Raw genomic sequence first — 18,316 nt, forward strand, 5'->3', positions numbered from 1 at the left:
ATAACTGGTTTCTCCTTCTTGACATTGAAAAGAGATCCCTTTCTCCACATTTAGCCAGTGAAGGGACTTTTCTCCAATCATTTGCTGCTTGGAAATAGAGAGTTTTAATTTGAGAGGGAGGCAGAATGCTTCTGGGTGAGTCAATCCTGCTTCCTGCAGAGACTCGTATGACTTCTTTTTGAGTAGTGATGCACGCATGAGGGCTTGCCCTGCTCCTTTTGGGAATGACCATAGTACTCATGCTTATGTCTGAGTCATTATTTGAAGGTCCAGTTATCTATAAAGTGGTAGAGGTGCGTGGCTCCAATATCAGTGGGGTGATGTATCCACTTTGGCTTTCAGCAGAAACCATTAAGGAGCTATTCGTGGTGCTGAACCCTATCCCCAAAGGAGTTTCATATTATGGATAGCTTTAGAGTTTAGACTGAGACCTGAATGGATACGTTGTCCCACTGGCATGGGAGCCACCAGTCGCTGCTGCTTCAGAGCCTTGCCCTGATTATTTGTGAGCAGGCATGCTGCCCATGCTTACCCCTGAGCTGATATGCTTCTTACTACAATTTGGCAACAGCAGAATTATAAGGAGGGGCTCAGTTCCCCAATTTCTGTTTAGTTTTGCCTTTGGAATGCAACTGGAATACAACCCCTGAAACTTCTCTGAAATGGCATTTGACCATCAAGTGTATCACCCCGGATCTGAGGACTACTTCCCTTATTATTACTTTGATGCATGGCAACCATCAAAGCGCAATCCCTCCTCCCCCTCAAAACGTTTCCAAAGAATGCATGGATTTATGTATTAATGTATTCATAGGTCAGGCAAGAGGTCTGCTGAGAAAAATACTACATGTCTAAACTAGTTACAATCCAAATTTGTAATTTTAAAGAAATCACACAGTAGGATCCTTTGTAAAGGAAAATCCCACTGAATTCAGTGGACCATATTCCCAAGTAAGTGCAAATAAAATTGCAGCCTGAGTTGATCAGTCAATAAACTTTTGGTCATAATTCTATATACATCTACAAGGGAATAACTCACATTGAGCTCCGTGGGATTTACTTCTGAGTAAACAGGTATAAAATTGTACAGATAATCAAATTTTGCTTTTTAAGTGAATATTCTGCAACATAACAGAATATTAGAATGTTCCTTCAAAGCTATCCCACCCAAAAAATGCAGGAATGTTTTTCAGAGAACTTTTAACATGAGATCTGGGGTGGAAAATGGAGTTGCAGTGATTGCTTATAACAAAAATGCAGAGATTACATCCTCTGGGGGGGGTACTGCAAATATAATTTTCTAAGCTTTTTTCCAGTTCAGCTTGCAGCCTGTCCAAATACTACAGTGACAGAAAAGGCTTTCCATCATAGCCCCAGCAACCACACCTCAGATGTAGGTGGGACTTGCAGAAAAGCTTGTCCAGGTGATCTAAGTGGATGGGCAGCCTTGCATGCAGGAAGATGGTCCTATAATTATGTTGTGATCATAACTTACACTGAAATCTCCAGGATGCAGGTGGGGTCGGATCTCACTCTTGTGTTTTTTGCTTGAGGATATGGAGGACAATAGGTTGCTACCATTGGGCTTGCTAGAAGAGCTTAAATCCTCACTGGAGAATTTGTGTTTTGATGCATCGGAGAGGGGTGAGATGGGTGACCGTAGAATTTTCTCATTTTTATTTATTGGTGCTGCCGAGCTGGAAATGGAAATTACAGTAATGGAAGATCACAAATGCCAGCTCTGAGAAAATAAATATTTTATAAATTACTGTTATATATTATGAGCACTACTGGTTTCATCTTGTGGTAGGATGAACTCTGCTGACTATTATTTAATCTAGAAACAGCTTTAAGGACCAAGAGCTGGCCTACAAATGTGGGTTATGTTCTCTACTTTCCCTAGGGCAAGATGCAATTCTATAGTTAATAGTACCTACCTAAAGTACTTCTAATATAAATGGAGAGTTACTCACTATCCTTTTAAGTGTTGGAAAATAAGACAAAGCTCTTAAGAGTAAGTCTGGGTTATACAGCACTATTTTACAATTAAGGTGACATTTTATAAGCCAGACTAATAAAACCACATGTGGACTGAAACAGAGAAATGCACTTGTAGCTGGCTGGAATTTCTCTGAACTTGGTGACCAAGGTTTGATAGCGCTGTTAACTTAATCTGATGCAGTGCCTGCGGTGAGAGAAATATAAACTAGCATACCTATCAAAGAGCAAAAAGAGCACAAAAAGGAAAAGAGACACCACATGTTCTTCTAAGTGCAAGAGCTCCCTGTGAAAAGCAAAACAAAAACATTTCTGGCATTTTACAATATATTATTACTTATCATTCCCATAGCAAAGTTAAACAGATGAATAAGTCTTATCTCTTTTTCTTCATAACCATTTTGTGAGGCAAGTTAGACCCTAAGTACCATGATTTAGGGTTTCAGAGGATGAACTTCCAAACAACTATGTCAGCCTATGTCTATTATGGCTGCTCACCTGTAAAAACTTTTTAAGTAACACCTTGATAAACCTTGTTCTCCCACTTCTTCAGAAATATTAAGAAGCTAAGAATTCACCAGCCGCTACAACAAACTACTACATCCCCATGTTAGCAAAACCATTTATTTCTAAATTCAAACCTGAGATACATTTCTACAGAATAATGAAACAGAGGTTTAGTTCTTGGGGGACTGACCTGTTCAACAATGAGAAAAAATAATGACCCCAGTGACTCCAAAACAGAAGGGTTTTGTAGTACTGGTTTAAAAACAAGGTTTGAAATCATCTCTGGTAGGCACTGGACAGTGGCTTTTGTTTATCACAAAAGAGAACCCAAAAGCACACCAGGTATTAATTGTTTTATCTGTTGCTTAGAAGTCCATTAACTGAACAGATCGTGTTGATATTTTCCTGGACAAATGCTCCATCCCTCACTAATCCTTGTCATTTCGTCATCATCTCACCTCTTCCACTATTTTACTCCCAACCCTTATGTGGGTTTGAAGCAGGGCATCTTTACTGATATTCTGCAGAGCACTGTGTAAAGTGATGGCAGTTTTAGAACATAAGATACTTGCTTATACTGAGTCAGATACCTGGTCCATCTAGACTAGTATTATCAAGTTTCAGGCATGACTCATGCTATCCCTATCTGGAGATGCCACGGTTTGAATCTGGAGTCTTCTGCAGGCAAAGCATATACTCCTTCACACTGACTTATGCCACATCCCATAAATTTTATATTGATCTAGAATTCTACTCAGCTCCTTGACTTCAATATTTTTTAAATGCAGGGTGCTTTTAGAGTTGACTTTTATAGTGTAATAATCCTGCCTCATTCATGGAATTGTGCATGTGTTCCATTTTCCTTTTGCTACAAAAAATCTGTTAAGGAGAGAAAGATGGAATAGCTGCAGGATGCATTTTTGTTTGCAGTGCTAGGAACCGTCTGGAAACAGAATTAATCGAACTGCAATTGAATGCAAAGTATGATTCAGTGCTGAGAAAATAAATCAATTCCAGCAAATTTGAAAACAATTCTGTCCAAAGTAACTTACATCCAAAATTCACAGAAAGAAGAAACAACACACATTTATAATTATGACAACCCCCTCTCACATTTGGCTAGATAATGCCATTAAACTTGTTCCAGTGTTGACCAAACACTAGTGAAATTCTGTCCCTGCTAGTGTATTAGATTCTGCTCTTTTCCTGTAGAGTTCAATGTGCATCTTATGAGTTACAACGGACAGGAAGGACACTGTTGAAGCTCCTCAGGAAGTAAAGAGCAGTCTGGTAATATAGACCTGAGAGTCAGAGAGCTTGCTTGCATCTCTGATCAGCAAGAATCAGAAAACAGGCACATATAAGGAAGCCTGGACCTTAGCTACTAGAGGGATGTGTAATATCATCCAGAATTAGGGAAATGTCTGAAAAGATTACCACTTATTAATGTAATTTGTATACCTTTCTACCAAAAAATGGCACCAGAATGTCTTGAAGAAACAATTTAAAATTGGTTAAAACAATTTAAAATGCCTTAGAACATATTATGGCATAATAAAAAACAGCAGCCAACGGAACAGATGCACTTAGATGCCAATGGTCTTCTTGAAGAAAGCAATCTTTGCCTGCAGGCGGAAGGATAGCAGAGATGTACCAGCCTCCTTCAGGGGGAGGTTTCACAGCCTGGATGGCCACCAAGAAGGCCCTCTCTCATATCTCCTATCACCACCAAGCAAAATTCCGAAGGTGGAAATCTTAAAAGAAGGTCCTCTTCCAAAGATTCTAAAATCTGGGAGGGATTTTATAAGAGAAGGCAGTCTTTTAGGTAGCCTCGTCTCTAATCACAACAGCAAAGATTTAATATCTAAAGACCTTCTCAAAACAGTGAGTAGGTACACACATTCTATTCTTAGTACTGTCTTAACAGTACTTGGTTCAGCACTAGTGATATGCCATATCCAATTCCATATAATTGCCATGGGTTGATAGCATTGCTGTAGGAAATGCTGTCACTTCTAACAGGAAAAATACAATTCACCAAAGGAGGGAAAACAAATATTAAAAAAATAAAATAAAACTATCAATAGACATTTGCTTTTTGGAAAAAAGAACTGACTTTATTCATCCTGACCAAGATATTCAGGTTGGAGCAGCCTACATATGCTGGACTGTTGCTTGTAAAAAGCTTATAAATTATGAGCTTAACCACTTCCAGATTTTAAAGACTAGTGAGATAAAATAATGATTGCACATATAGTCCATTCAATTAACTTGGTTCACTAAAATAGTACTATAAAATGAAGCATATTTTTCCCATATTTTTTCTGGCTATATTAAGCATATTTTGCACTCTATTTTAGATATAAAGAATAGGAATACTGAGGAATACCCATAAAAATGGATAGTCTAAACTCCAGATAAGACATTATGCAGCAGGCTAAGGTAGTGGATTCAATACGCTGCTAGCTCTTATTTTTAGCTTTGAACATTTTTTTCTTTATGTTGCTTTCCAATTTATTTTTAGGCTTTAATTTCTGAGGCAGTGAACTTCAAATTGCATTTGCACAAGTGTAATGTCCACTAAGCAGATTCTTCAAATCTCTCATGGAAGTACGTCGGTCATGGGGGAATTCATTTTTCCAACACTCAAATTACAATGCTTTTCACTGGCAAATGCAGATCTCCCTCATTGCTAGCACATGAATTGAGAGAGATGTGTAATTAGGACTGCGGTTATGCAGTATCACAGCTGAGCTCACTGATCCCTGGTGACCGCAGCACCACTAGTGACAGCTACACAATTATTTTGTCCTTTCCTAGTGTCATCCTGTGACCTTTTCTTAATTTACACACAAGATGTAAGCTGTAATACGAAAGAAGGCTCCCTGACACAGGCATATGTTGATGAGATCATCAATGTGAGTAGGGCATCTATAAAGACCTATAGTCCCTGGAGAAGAATAAGGCAAGGGAGAAAGCCTGGAACTGGACAGGCCATGCAATGGATTCCAGCAAGTTAATCCTCAAGATACACTGAGGTATCTTTTTGACTGAACTGTGTGAACATATGAATCTGTCTTAAATCATTAGACCAGACTTCCCCAACATGGCCCCCTCCATCCTCAAGGGACATTAGGAATTGTAGTCCAATACATCTGGAGGGTGCCGGGTTGGGGAAAGTTGGAGTTAGATTTTTAGTACATCCAGTCCTGTATTATCTATGCTAACTGACAACAGCTGTGTGGAGCTTTAGAAAGGGCTCTTCACTGGATACCCCATTACTACCTGATATTTTTACAGGATCTTCTACCTGCACTCCATCACTGAGCTATAGCTACTTCTCTCACACACCTGTCACTGAATAATTCTGGCTCCCTGAGGTCTGAAACTTCTGCAAGGCACCAGGTTGAGGAAAACTGTCTTAAAGTATTAGGATGATTTATTCCTTACAAGGTCAGCCATACTAAAATGATAAACATAGCAAACAATACAAAATTATAGCCATCAGAATGCAGGACTGTAGCCAGAACAGATGCACTGTCAAACAAGAGGAGTTATCAGCATACTTGGGGGAATCTCAAGATTCGCAAAAGTATGAAAAGGTATTTTGAGCATGCTCAGTAAATGAGAAGTGTGAGCTGACTGTATATATATTGCAACAGAAGATAAACATCTTAGATGTAATGAAGTACTTGCAATGAGAAGTAAGCACACTCCAACACATAAATTGTACCGATTAATAAAATTCTATTCCTTTGGGTGCAAAATATCTTTTTCATAATGAACATTAAATATTAGCACTTTTACACTGAACCGCATACCTGTTTTTTATCACACTGTAATGATTTGGTGTTGAAATAACTTGGGTTGCAGTGAGTAAATGTGAGGAACACTCTTGCTCAGTGTGCATCTTCTTGCTCTCCCTGTTCTCATCCTCATTTTCATTCTAAGGGAAGGGGAGAAATTATATATTGAATTTTGCAGGTAATAGCAGAGTCTTTGAAAATTGTACAGCCTACACTTTATGATAGCAGGCAGAGCATGCGTGTGCATATATATAATGTTTCAGACACATACAGAATCGCTTAGCTCAGGGGTGAGGAACTGAAAGTGTGTGCGCGGAGGACAGATGACACCCACAAATCCCTCTATGGGAAAGATGACATCAGGTTGTGGGGTCACTCCCCTGCAACATCATCCAGTGTCCTGTTGAAGACTCGTGAAGAGGTTTATTTATTTAAACAATTTCTATACTGCCCCATTTGCAAAAAGCCTCGGGGCGGCTTACAACAGAAATAAACAATTATATAATTAGCCTTAAAATCCGGAAACATCTCGGCACGTCCATAAAAACCCAATAAATACAATCAATAAATTAACAATTAAATTAACTTTTAAATAAAAAGGTCTTGGCCTGGCACCGAAAAACAAATAACGACGGTGCCAGGCGGACCTATCTGGGGAGCACATTCCATAGGTGGGGCGCCACCGCAGAGAAAGCCCTCCTCCGAGTACTCACCCTCCTAATATCCTTCACGGAGGGTTCCTGGAGAAGGGCCTCTGCTGCCGATGTCAAGGGGCAGGAGGGCATATATGGACGCAAGCGTTCCTTTAGATAACCAGGTCCCAAGCCGTTGAGGGCTTAATAGGTGATAACCAACACCTTGAATTGGGCCCAGACTTCAATGGGAAGCCAGTGAAGCTGACGGAGGTCTGGGGTTATATGAGAACAATGCCCAGTCCCCGTCAGCAACCTGGCAGCTCTGTTTTGCATCAATTGAAGTATCCGGACCATCTTCAAGGGTAGCCCCACGTAGAGCGTATCTCAGAAGTTTAATCGGGAAGTTACCAGTGCATGTGTCACTGTCGCCAGGCAATTGTTCTCCCGGTAGGGACGCAGCTGATGGATCAGCCGAAGCTGAAAGAAGCTCCTTGCCACCACTATCACCTGAGCTTCTAATGACAGCTCCGGGTCGAGGAGCACTCCCAAGCTGCAAACTTTGTCCCTAAGAGGGAGTGCAACCCCATTCAGGACAAGGTCCAAGTCTCCTACCCCAAAGCCCGAACCACCCACCAACAGGACCTCCGTCTTGTCTGGATTGAGCTTCAGTTTATTGGCCCTCATCCAGCCCATTACCTCGGCCAGACACCTGTTCAGTACAGCCACTGCCTCACCTGGATTGGTTGAAAACGAGAGGTAGAGCTGGGTATCATCAGCATACTGATGATTCCACAGCCCACACCTCCTAATGACCTCTCCCAGCGGTTTCATGTAGATGTTGAATAGCAAGGGGGACAAAATGGACCCCTGAGGAACTCCATGGCATAACTGCCATGGCGCAGAGCCATAGTCCTCCAGCACCACCTTCTGGAATCGGCCATTGAGATAGGAGTGGAACCACTGCAAAGCAGTGCCTCCAACTCCCAATCCCGCTAGCCTATCCAGAAGGATACCATGGTCGATGGTATCGAAAGCCGCTGAGAGGTCCAGGAGAACCAACAGGGACGCACCCCCCCCGTCTTTCTCCCTGAACAGGTCATCATACAAGGCGACCAAGGCAGATTCAGTACCATACCCAGATCTGAAGCCAGACTGAAATGGGTCCAGATAATCAGTTTCATCCAAGAGTGCTTGGAGTTGTCCCGTCACCACCCGCTCTAACACCTTGCCCAGGAATGGGATGTTGGTCACTGGTCTATAATTGGCGGCCACCTCTGGATCCAGGGATGCCTTCTTTAGAACTGGCCGGACTACCGCCTCCTTTAAAGGGGCAGGTACCCAGCCATCCCTTAGAGAGGCGTTGACAACCTCCAGGATCCAGGCCCCTATCCCGTGCTTGGCTTTGGTAAGTAGCCAAGATGGGCACGGGTCCAGTAAGCAGGTGGTGGGACGTACTTGTCCAAGCACCTTGTCCACATCATCACGCCGCAACAACTGAAACTCCTCCATCAATTTTGGACCAGACGGCAACATTGACACCTCCCCAGAAGGTTCTGAGTCACTAGTGGAGTCCAACTTGTGACGAATCTGAGCAATTTTTTCCTTGAAATGCTTGGCAAAGTCATCACAGCAGGCCATTGAGGGTGGCACGACGTCTTTTTTGAGGTCTGGGTGAACCAGCCCCTGTACCACCCGAAAAAGCTCCGCCGGACAGCATTGCGAGGAGGCAATGGAAGCGGAGAAGAATTTCTTCTTTGCCGCCCTCACCGCCGCATCATAGGCCCGATAATGGGCTCTTAAGTGTATTCAGTCAGATTCATCCCATGATTCCCTCCACCTACACTCTAGACGTCTCCCAACCCGCTTCATCACCCGTAGTTCAAGTGTATACCAGAGGAATGAAAGCGCTCTGCCAGGTGGGAGAGGACGCTTAGGTTGATAAGCCTACCTGGAACCTGCTGGCTGGGGGAATAACCAGAAAGAGGAACAGGTGTTAACCATCTGTCCCTCCTTCTTCTATGCGGACTCGTTAAACCCCCAACGCCATAATGTCCATTGCCCATAACCACCCCAATGGCGGCGCCCACACACTCCCCAGGCAACCCCATAGTCAAAGTCGGAGATGAATCCATTAAAACAAACTAAACACACATAAAAACACCCTCATAATCCCTTCAGCCCAATATAACCAGCCTCACCCGCCGGCCAACTACAAAGACCCTCACCAGCCCAGCCCCTGCACGGCCCCGAATGGCGTCACTGCCGTTAGACTGACGCCCTTCGGCCGCTGGCCCCGGTCGCTGCCAACAAGTTAAAGGCCGCAGATCTAGCTTTGTTATGGGCAGGTTGCCTTCACTAGGAAAAGCTTGCATGCAGAGTGTTCCCTATCCCTTCTTCAGGTCAAAAGGTTCATCAGTATTGCCGCTCAAAGGAAAAGAATCGCTTGTGACAATTTCAAGGTATAGGGGTTCTAGTGTGACAAAGAGTGCTAGAGACAGGATGGACCATGTCCCTATTATTCCAAAATGTCAGCCTCCCTATGGGTTTAAAAAGCCTCTCATGGCATAGAAAATGATTGGAGTATTGCAGGCAGAAAATTACATTACTAAGATACGTGTATATAAATGAATGTGTGTCAATTTTCTAGTTCAGGAACCAAATATTTAAAATGGCCCCTTCTGGGCCTCATTTCTGCACATCATTTGTTATATGCAGTTTTCCTTAATTTATTTTTCCATTGCTATTTCTCTTTCTTGGTGCCATTACTTCCTCTCATTACTGCTTTGCATGTATGACTACAGTTACTGTCCCACAAATCTCAATATTCTCTATAACTAAGTTTGTGGAACATGGCAACCCACCACAGGTAACTAGATTGTTGTGCCACATGAATATAATTTTTCCTGGAATTTGACTGAAAGTTTTATTTGTATTTTAAACCACTGCAGCTTCTATCTCCGGTTATAGAAGTTTCTGATGCCTCAGAGGAAGTGTGTGTGTGTGTGTGTGTGTGTGTGTGTGTGTGTAGGGAGCCCCTCCTAGTTTAAATGGGCTTCAGCATCAGGTAGTTCATGCATGATCCTCTTAATGATGCATCACGTGCACATGCTTTCATGTCCTTACAACTTTTATCAGTGCAGCTCCAGGTTATGGAGGGCATGTGGGAAACACACTGAGTGAATCTACTTGCTCACCACCAATGCACCAGCTGTTACGGCTCCCCAACCACTTCCCCATTGTTGTTACAACTTGCTTGCTTGACAGGCAGAGAGCGGGCAATCAAGCCATGGCATCTCTGCTCCTCCTTTCCACTGCTACCATTGCCTGGCCCAGAGCAAGTCAACAAGCAGGTTGCAAGGACAAACAGCAAGTCCAAGGAGCTCTTGCTAGTGGACCCCTCTGTGTGTGTGGAACTTTGGGAGGTACCCAATCATGCCCACCCTTGAAGTCATCGCTGATCTTTACAGGCACCACAGATGGGTCGCTTCAGTTATCCTAGGTCAGCTCCCCAGCTTTTCTTGCCAGGCAGATCAAAGATGATGGACATGACTCTTTGTCCTTTGTTTTCTCTGGCATTAGCTGCCCTGTCTTCTAGTTGGTTGGATAATGAACAGAACAGACAGAACAAAGAAGGAATACAGCCATGATCCAGATAAATATTATACCCCTTTACTTACATAAATGTTATAAAATTCCTTCTATCTTCTGACAGCTTAACTGCAGGTAAGACTATATTGAATTGATAAAAACATTTCATGCACCTCAGAAGCAAATGTTTTGTTTTGGGGGTGCAGAAAATTCTCTTGGGTGGCTGGAGGAAGCAAATTGAAGCAGTACTGAAATGACTTGTGTTGAAAGAGTTTCCACACCTTATCAGGAAGCTGGCTCCATATTTATTAGTTCCCAGGGATGAGCATCAGTGGGCCATGTACTCACACAAGTCTTGAAGATAAAAACGTAAATGATGCTCTGTGGTGGCAATTAGGCAGTGGAGTACTTTGCAAACGAAGAAGAACTTGTTGAAGGGGACAAAAGGAAGACCAAGAAAGGGAAGCCTACCTGTTAGTGAGATAACAAGTTCAGGTATACCTCAAGAGATACCGCGGGTTTGGTTTCAGACCACCACCGCAATAAAGCAAATACTGCGATAAAGTGAGTCACATGGTTTTTTGGTTTCCTCGTACATATTAAAAAATATGCTTATGCTATACTATAGTCTATTAGATCTGCAATAGCAGTATGTTTTTAAAAAATGTACATACCTTAATTAAAAATATTTTATAGCTAAAAAAATGCTAACCATCATCTAAGCCTGCAGCGAGTTATAATTTTTTTGCTGGTGGAGAGTCTTCTTACAACAGTAACATGAAAGATCATAGATCAGCATAACAAATATAATAATGAAAAAGTCTGAAATATTGAGAGACAATTATAATAACAATTATTATTATTATTATATTGAGAGATAATTATAACAACAATTTAAAAAGTTTGAAATATTGAGGGAATTACCAAAATGTGACACAGAAATGCAAAGTGAGCAAATGCTGTTGGAAAAACAGTGCCGATGGACTTGCTCAATGCAAGGTTGCCACAAACCTTCAATTTGTAAAAAATGCAGTATCTGCAAAGTGCAATAAAGCAAACTGCAATAAAACGAGGTATGCCTGAACTAGTAGATGGTGCCACTCGATCAGCGTCTTAATTTGTTTTCATTGTTAGACATGTGGCTTGTGATTGGGTGGGGAACTCTTTCTAGCTGGAGGTCCACATTCCTTTGGAGGGAAAGTGGTCAGTGGTGGCATATTCACAGTGTTCTGGGCCAAAGTACACATATTTCTATGCACATGCATGTACCGTTTGCTTCTGTGCTGTGCACTGAGAAAAAGAGGCTTCTTTTCAGCACACAGCAGGGAAGCCAAACCAAACCAAGATATCCTTCTTTCTCTCCATGTGCATGGAAAGTTCCCTAAGCAAAAACTAAATCAAAAACCTGAACTGAACTAAGAATGAGTCAGAAAACCAGTAGTTCTTCTTTTTCACCTCCTTGGCAAAATTTTCTCCAAATCTGCTTGCTTGCTTGCTTTTTTTGGTGGTTTACAACCATTCTCTATGATGTTACACATAGAGCTTTGCAGACAATGGAAAATGGGGGCCAGGCTGCAACACAGTACCTGCACAGTGCCAAAACAACAACATCATCATCATCAACAACAACACCCTCTTTGGGAAAAAAAGAGCTAGCAGTAAGCCCCAGCACTGAGAAACTGCTCAAGAGTTTCTCTTTCCACCGGATGAATTTGGTGAAATACTCTGCTGCTTAAAATGTTCTCTGCTCAGGAATAAGGTGGAAAATTTCTGGAAGCCATTTGCGCACAGCTCTAATTGAAAGGGTTAAGAAGTTGGGCTGGGGACAGAGTAAAAGAAAAAAAAATCCAGCTGGAAAATGCATTTAGGGAAATCAAACCATGACATCTTACTGGTACAGTTTGGGATAAGAACACCACTCTGTTTATTATTTATTCATTCTACTTATAGCCCACTTTTTATCTTCCCAGCTAAGAACCCAAGGCAGCTTACACAATCCTCCTCTCCACTTTATCCTCACAACAACCACCCTGTGAGATCGGTTAGGTTAAGAGTCAGTGACTGGCCCAATGCCACCAGAGAGTTTCATGGCTGAGTGGGGACTAGAACCCAGATCTCCTAAGTCCCAGTCCAATACATGCACGGTTACACCACACTAGCTCTTGGGAGGCAGTTTCACAAGGCACTGCTTATTCAGATTTCTTTTATACCTTCATGCGGTTCAGCAGCTTCCCCCATCCATTCACAAGTTCTAACTCACTTGTACAGTATCTACTGAGTAATGACAGCCATTAGGCTGTCCAGGCAAGATTTTCTACAGGAAGCTTTTAATGTCTGTATCAGCTGTGGGTTTTGTTTCAGAATTGAAATTCTAGCTCTAAACAAGAATATTCCTTTCTTCCTTTTCCACTATATAACCTTCAGGTGGTGTTGGGCTACAGTGGAAGAATGCAAATACACAAGTTGTCATTAGCTTTCAGAAATAATATACCATTTCTTTCAATATAAAGCAAACCAAAAAAACAGGAAAGTGTTCTTCAAAACAGAAATGAAACTGGAAGATCACAATGTTATTTAAACATTGTGTAAACAACCCTGCTGTTAGCCATACCCAAGCCATCCTTATTTGCCTGGTAGAAAGAACAAATCAGCCATGGATTTAATCAATGAAACAAATCTGGCTGGGGCCAGTTCACTGGAAAAATTCTCCTTGAATTGCTGGGTTCATTTCAAATTTTTTTAGACTGAAACTCTGTTTCTCACTAGCCCTAGCTCAAATTGATATTCTCAGGAACAGCCTTTCCACAAAGGCAAACATGCAACATACATTTGTGCCTCACAGTGGTCTAGCTACATGGACCTTACATTGATTTTGTGCTAATGGATGTACAGGCCAGTCTGCCAATGCTGCACTACGCTAGGCCCTCTTTCTCAGTAATGCAACAGCACAAAGATGTTTCTTCTCATGTCAGTACATATTTCCTCTCATGTCAGTCCCTTAGCTGAAGTGCACATTTATTCTTTTCTGTACTGCTCTTTGGCATTGCATAAATGGTTAGTATAATCCAGTGCACCACATATGTACGACTTTCCTAAGGGGAACAGAGAAAGAACAGAACCCCCTTCACGCAATATACACAAGAAAAGGGAGCACACACTGAAAGAGGAGGCAGGGCTGCTCTGCCTTCAACATCACACAACTTTCCTAGTCTCGCCTTTGCAGTGGCCACATACTGAAAATGGATGGAACAGGGGAAGCCTATGCTCACAGAGCTATGAGAGAGGGAACCCTGCACAAATAGGATGCCTGCTTTCTGTGGAAATCGACGCTGGTGGAGCATACAAGAACGTTCATGCCCAAGGCATGGGCATCAGGGCCATGAAAGACACACAACACTGGCACCACATGGATTCCTTCAACTGATTAATGGTGAAGCAGACTCATTGCAGCAGCAACAAAACAAGCTGTGAGCAAATACCATCAGTGGGTATTGAGACAGGAATTAAAAGGTTTTGTTTAAAATAATTTTGGGGCTTTATTCTTCAGTGACTGGAGCTGAGGTGAGGAAGCCATAATATCCCTTGCAAACTGAAAGCACCAGGTTCAGTCTCTGGTATCTCCAACCAAAAGGTTCAGGTAGGAAAGGTCTCACCTGAGACCAGACAAGGCTCTTACTGACAGCCTCATTCTTAGAATTTTACAAGGAGTTCAGACATCATCTTTCACCTTTTTAACCCTCTGTTATTTTCCTACTGCTTCTTCCCAGGGGAAAAACTCATCAAGGAGAAAAGCACAGAATATCAGTCCTATGCCTTTTCACTGGTAGCTCTAGGGGCCCTGTGTCTGGGAACACCCATCTGGAATATTGTGCTGGACAGACAGACAAATAGCCTTTACTCAGCAGTTTCCCAAGTCCTTTCATTCAGTAAAGTAGAAATCTTTTATCTCAGATGTGGCATTTACTTTCACATGCACCAAATTCCTACCAAAAAGGCACAAAGGCTGTGATTGTATAGGACAGCTGTACTGGGAAATAAACATACACTTCTTGTTGTCACATGTTACAATATAGACATTTTCTTGAACTGCTTCAACACTTGTAATGCATTCACTGGTCTTTAGTAAAATCTTAGAGAGATGGGTACTTTGCAGATAAGTTAGAAATTAACGGCATGCTGATATACATGACAGATGTGGTCAAGTGTGTTTCTTTAGACTCTTTAAAAATACAAAAAATATTCAGAAAGCCTACCTTACGTTTCCTTCTAGATTTGGGGACAACCTTTTCTGCTGGCAGGTCAGTTACGACATTGTGCTGCATGTTGGCTGCTTCTTTCACCCCGGTGTTCGTTAGCAGCGACTCCTCTGGTAAGTGCTGTGGAACTCTGGATAAAAGAGTCAAATCAATTTTGACCCAAAGTGCTTTGACTTCCTCAGTGTCCTTCAGAGGAGACAGGAGCTCATTCCTCCCAAAAGGAACAAGTGTGTAAAACTGTTCTTCCAACTCTTTTGCTATGTCGTTGTTAGTCCTGGTGTTAACTGAAGCAAAGGCACCACAGCCGCTGCCTGCTTTGTTGGTGTTATTTCCCCCTGTGTCCTTCAGTTTCTGGTCACTTCCAGCTGGGACTGAGGCCAGAGTTTGAGGTTTGTGTAAAGAATACTCTTCTGGTTCAGAATGAGATTCTGTATCTGAGGAAGTTGAAGATGAAGATTCTGTCTCAATAAATTCCTTGGATTTGGGTGCTGTTTTACCTGAACCCCTTGTACGCCTCTTGTCACAGGCAGTGACACACCGTGGTTCCTTTCTGTGATCAACTTTGGTGTTGCAGGGCCTAGTTTTAGGCTGTTCACATATGTTATTTTCCAGAAGTACTTGGTTCAAGTCAAGATGGTCAGCTGCGTGGCTGTTTAAGTTATCACCACCAGAGGTCCTTTCTGTCCTTCTCAGCTGCTTTTTACAACCTGTCCTTCTCAGAGGACCACTCTCTGCAGAAATGACCGCAACTGAAGGAAGTGGCTTTTGCTTCCCACCTTTGTGGCCTGGGGCTTTGTTAGCTGTTCTGGGCCTCAGTTCCTCTTTGCTGGAATTCTTAACCTCTTTATCTCTAAGACTGGCTTGACAAATGGCAGGTAGATTTTCACAGTCTTGCCTTTCATCTTTTACTTTGCTGTAATATGGAAAGGTATCCAGTCCGTTTTGGTTTAAAATAGGTGCTTTGTGAGGATTTACCTTATTTAACCATTTATCCAACTGCCACTTGTTTGATGATGGCTGTTCAGGCTAAAAGATAAAGTTCAAAATCCCCAACAATTTATAACACTCCACTTTACAGATTCTTTATAATGCTGTTATACTTTGATGGAATTGTTGATGTTAATATGTAGCCAACATATAAAAATGTAAGTTTTGTTTGTGGCTATTTTACAAGCACCAGACAATGATGAGACAATTCCATTGCCTAACAACATAAAACTGTGTTGCTGCAGCAAACAAAGAGCCACAAGAAACACTATTCCAGATTAGGAGCAGGAGGTTCAATCCATATTGGCCCCTTACCATGGAAGGAAAAAGATTAAAGCTCCCTCATCCCCTCTAGGGTTCTGCCTCAGGGTGAGGCCCATGTACTTATTCTAGAGTAAAAATCAAAAGTTTGCTGGCTATGTATCTTAAGTAATACAAGTGTTAATCCCAAATATCTACCACTCTATCTTCCACAGTGGCTAATCACTTTCAGAATTCACAAACAACATACGAAGATGACTGTCTTCTCATCTGGGTACCAAAAACTGCTATACACCTTAAGTGTAGAAGTTCTACTGATGTGTACTAGTCATTAGGAGAAAAAATCAGGGTGCACAACTCTCTCAGCTTCCCATTTTTCTAATAAACATTTTGTTTATTCTAAACAAACAAAATAAGCAAACAAAATGAAAGGGTGGAGTAGTGGTGGCAGGAAACTGAGGCAAGATGGGACTAGAGACCAGGAACAAAAGAAGGGACAAAAGACAAATGGGGCCAAAGTAAAAGATGAAGGGGCTAACCTAGAGCCCCATGGAGCAAGCACGAGTTCTTGGCACATCTGGGGCTGCTGACCACAGAAGGGAACCATAGGCAATTCAAACTGAAAAGAGTGTCACTTTTCTGGGAAATCAGGTGTCAGTGACTGGCCAAGTAGATATCTTAGGCTGCTAAAAACACTCATGGATCTGTTGATGTTCCTCAAGTTGTCCTTGAGGGAGTTTGTCAGTCATCCAGAAAGCCAGACAAGCGTTTGTCTTCCCACCTCCAACTTATTTAACTGCCCAGAGAATGGGACACATCCAGATCTAATGACCTGCGTTGATCCAAGTCACAGACAGGGTTTGATCCATGTAAAAGACCTCCCTACCTATGCCAGTTGGCTACTGGTAACAAGGGACAGGCAGTGCTGTGCTAAATACGCATACTACTCAGTCATGTTGAGATGGGGACAAAGGCATTTAGGTTATTTTCTTTGTTTAAGCTTCATGATTTTGAACCTTTAGATTAAACTGTGGATGTGATTTTAACTTTTTTTTTCTTCCAGTGGGTGCAAAGACTGGGAAAAATGTTTCACTATAAAGCCTTATTTTCTCACAATTTCTCAGCTGCATGAAATGCCATACTACGCTTTGCCTCAAGGCACTTTCCCATTCAAAAACAATTCACCCATCAAGTTGTCACATAAAACCTCCCCGATTCTAAACCCATTACTTGGATGGAAGTTTCACTGATTTGGAAATTAACATTTTGACTAGGATGAAAGAACTCCTTACCTCTGGGCTGGAATAATGTGCAGGCTTGTTGCAGTCACTCTCAGTAGAGCTGCTTTCACTCTCTGTGTCTGATTCTGAACTGCTTTCAGATTCGCTGGAGCTGCTGCTGCTGCTGGAGCACTTACTGGAGACCCCCGAGATTCTGCAACTGGACTGCTGTGTAGCAGTACTGCTAAATCCAGAGAGAGAGAGAGAGAGAGAGCGATTTACACATAGTAAATCCAGGCACATTGCTTTCACTGCTTCTGACAGCAAGCTCAGGTGGTGCAATTTGGCTCAGGACAATTGCCAAAACAAGGTCATGGGCAGCTCAGAGGGGACAGTGGGAGCAGGCTGAGGGGTGCTCAAAAGTCTGGAGAAGTACAAAACTAAGCAGGGGGTTTCCTCGCCCCTGGAAGCAGCTGCATGGGGACTAAGCAGGGTCAGTTGCATAGAATGCAACTGGAAAAGGGAAACCGAAAACTGGGTAGGGGAGTGGAGTATGCCCCCTTGGAGAAAATGGCTGACTGGAATCTAGAATAGAAACATGTTAGGAAGGAAAATAGTAAGCAAGATTTTGTTAGAGATCTTTTGTTCTCTTTAAAAGAGTTGCATATCATAATTTATTTACTGATTTCTTTAATACTATTTACAAAGCAGACTAAAACAAACCAACTAAGCAATGTATGGTATCTAAAGCAACAGTAACATATGTAAAGAAGAAAAGGCATGAGAGCTTTAAAAATATTCTAAAGAAAAGGTGTCACACTTGCTGATAGCAGAAATATTTAATTATTAGCTGTTACTGGGAGGCTAATAATTAAATATTAGTCTGCCAGTAATATTAAAGGGAGCTCAATATTCTTGAAGTCATTATGCATTTGCAAGATTCTCTCTTAAGTGCTTCTCTACATGAGAGGCTTGACCCCTAAACTCAGGCTGCTGCTTCTCTTTTCATTGTAAATAACAACCTCCATCACCACCACAGCTGCCCTTTACACAGACTT

General features: G+C 42.1%; 1 protein-coding gene across 1 annotated transcript in view; it reads right to left on the bottom strand.

Annotated features, from left to right (window-relative positions):
• Positions 1 to 18,316, bottom strand: part of AFF3 (AF4/FMR2 family member 3) — a 266,117-nt gene that overhangs the window by 27,737 nt on the left and 220,064 nt on the right. Inside the window, 5 exon segments of the mRNA XM_044431098.1 lie at positions 1,496 to 1,697; positions 2,216 to 2,284; positions 6,327 to 6,451; positions 14,788 to 15,816; positions 17,331 to 17,502. Coding sequence (XP_044287033.1) covers positions 1,496 to 1,697; positions 2,216 to 2,284; positions 6,327 to 6,451; positions 14,788 to 15,816; positions 17,331 to 17,502 — 1,597 coding nt within the window.

The sequence above is a fragment of the Varanus komodoensis genome, unplaced genomic scaffold, assembly GCF_004798865.1.
Source record: "Varanus komodoensis strain SLA01 unplaced genomic scaffold, ASM479886v1 scaffold1, whole genome shotgun sequence".
In the NCBI taxonomy this organism is placed as follows: Eukaryota; Metazoa; Chordata; class Lepidosauria; order Squamata; family Varanidae; genus Varanus; species Varanus komodoensis.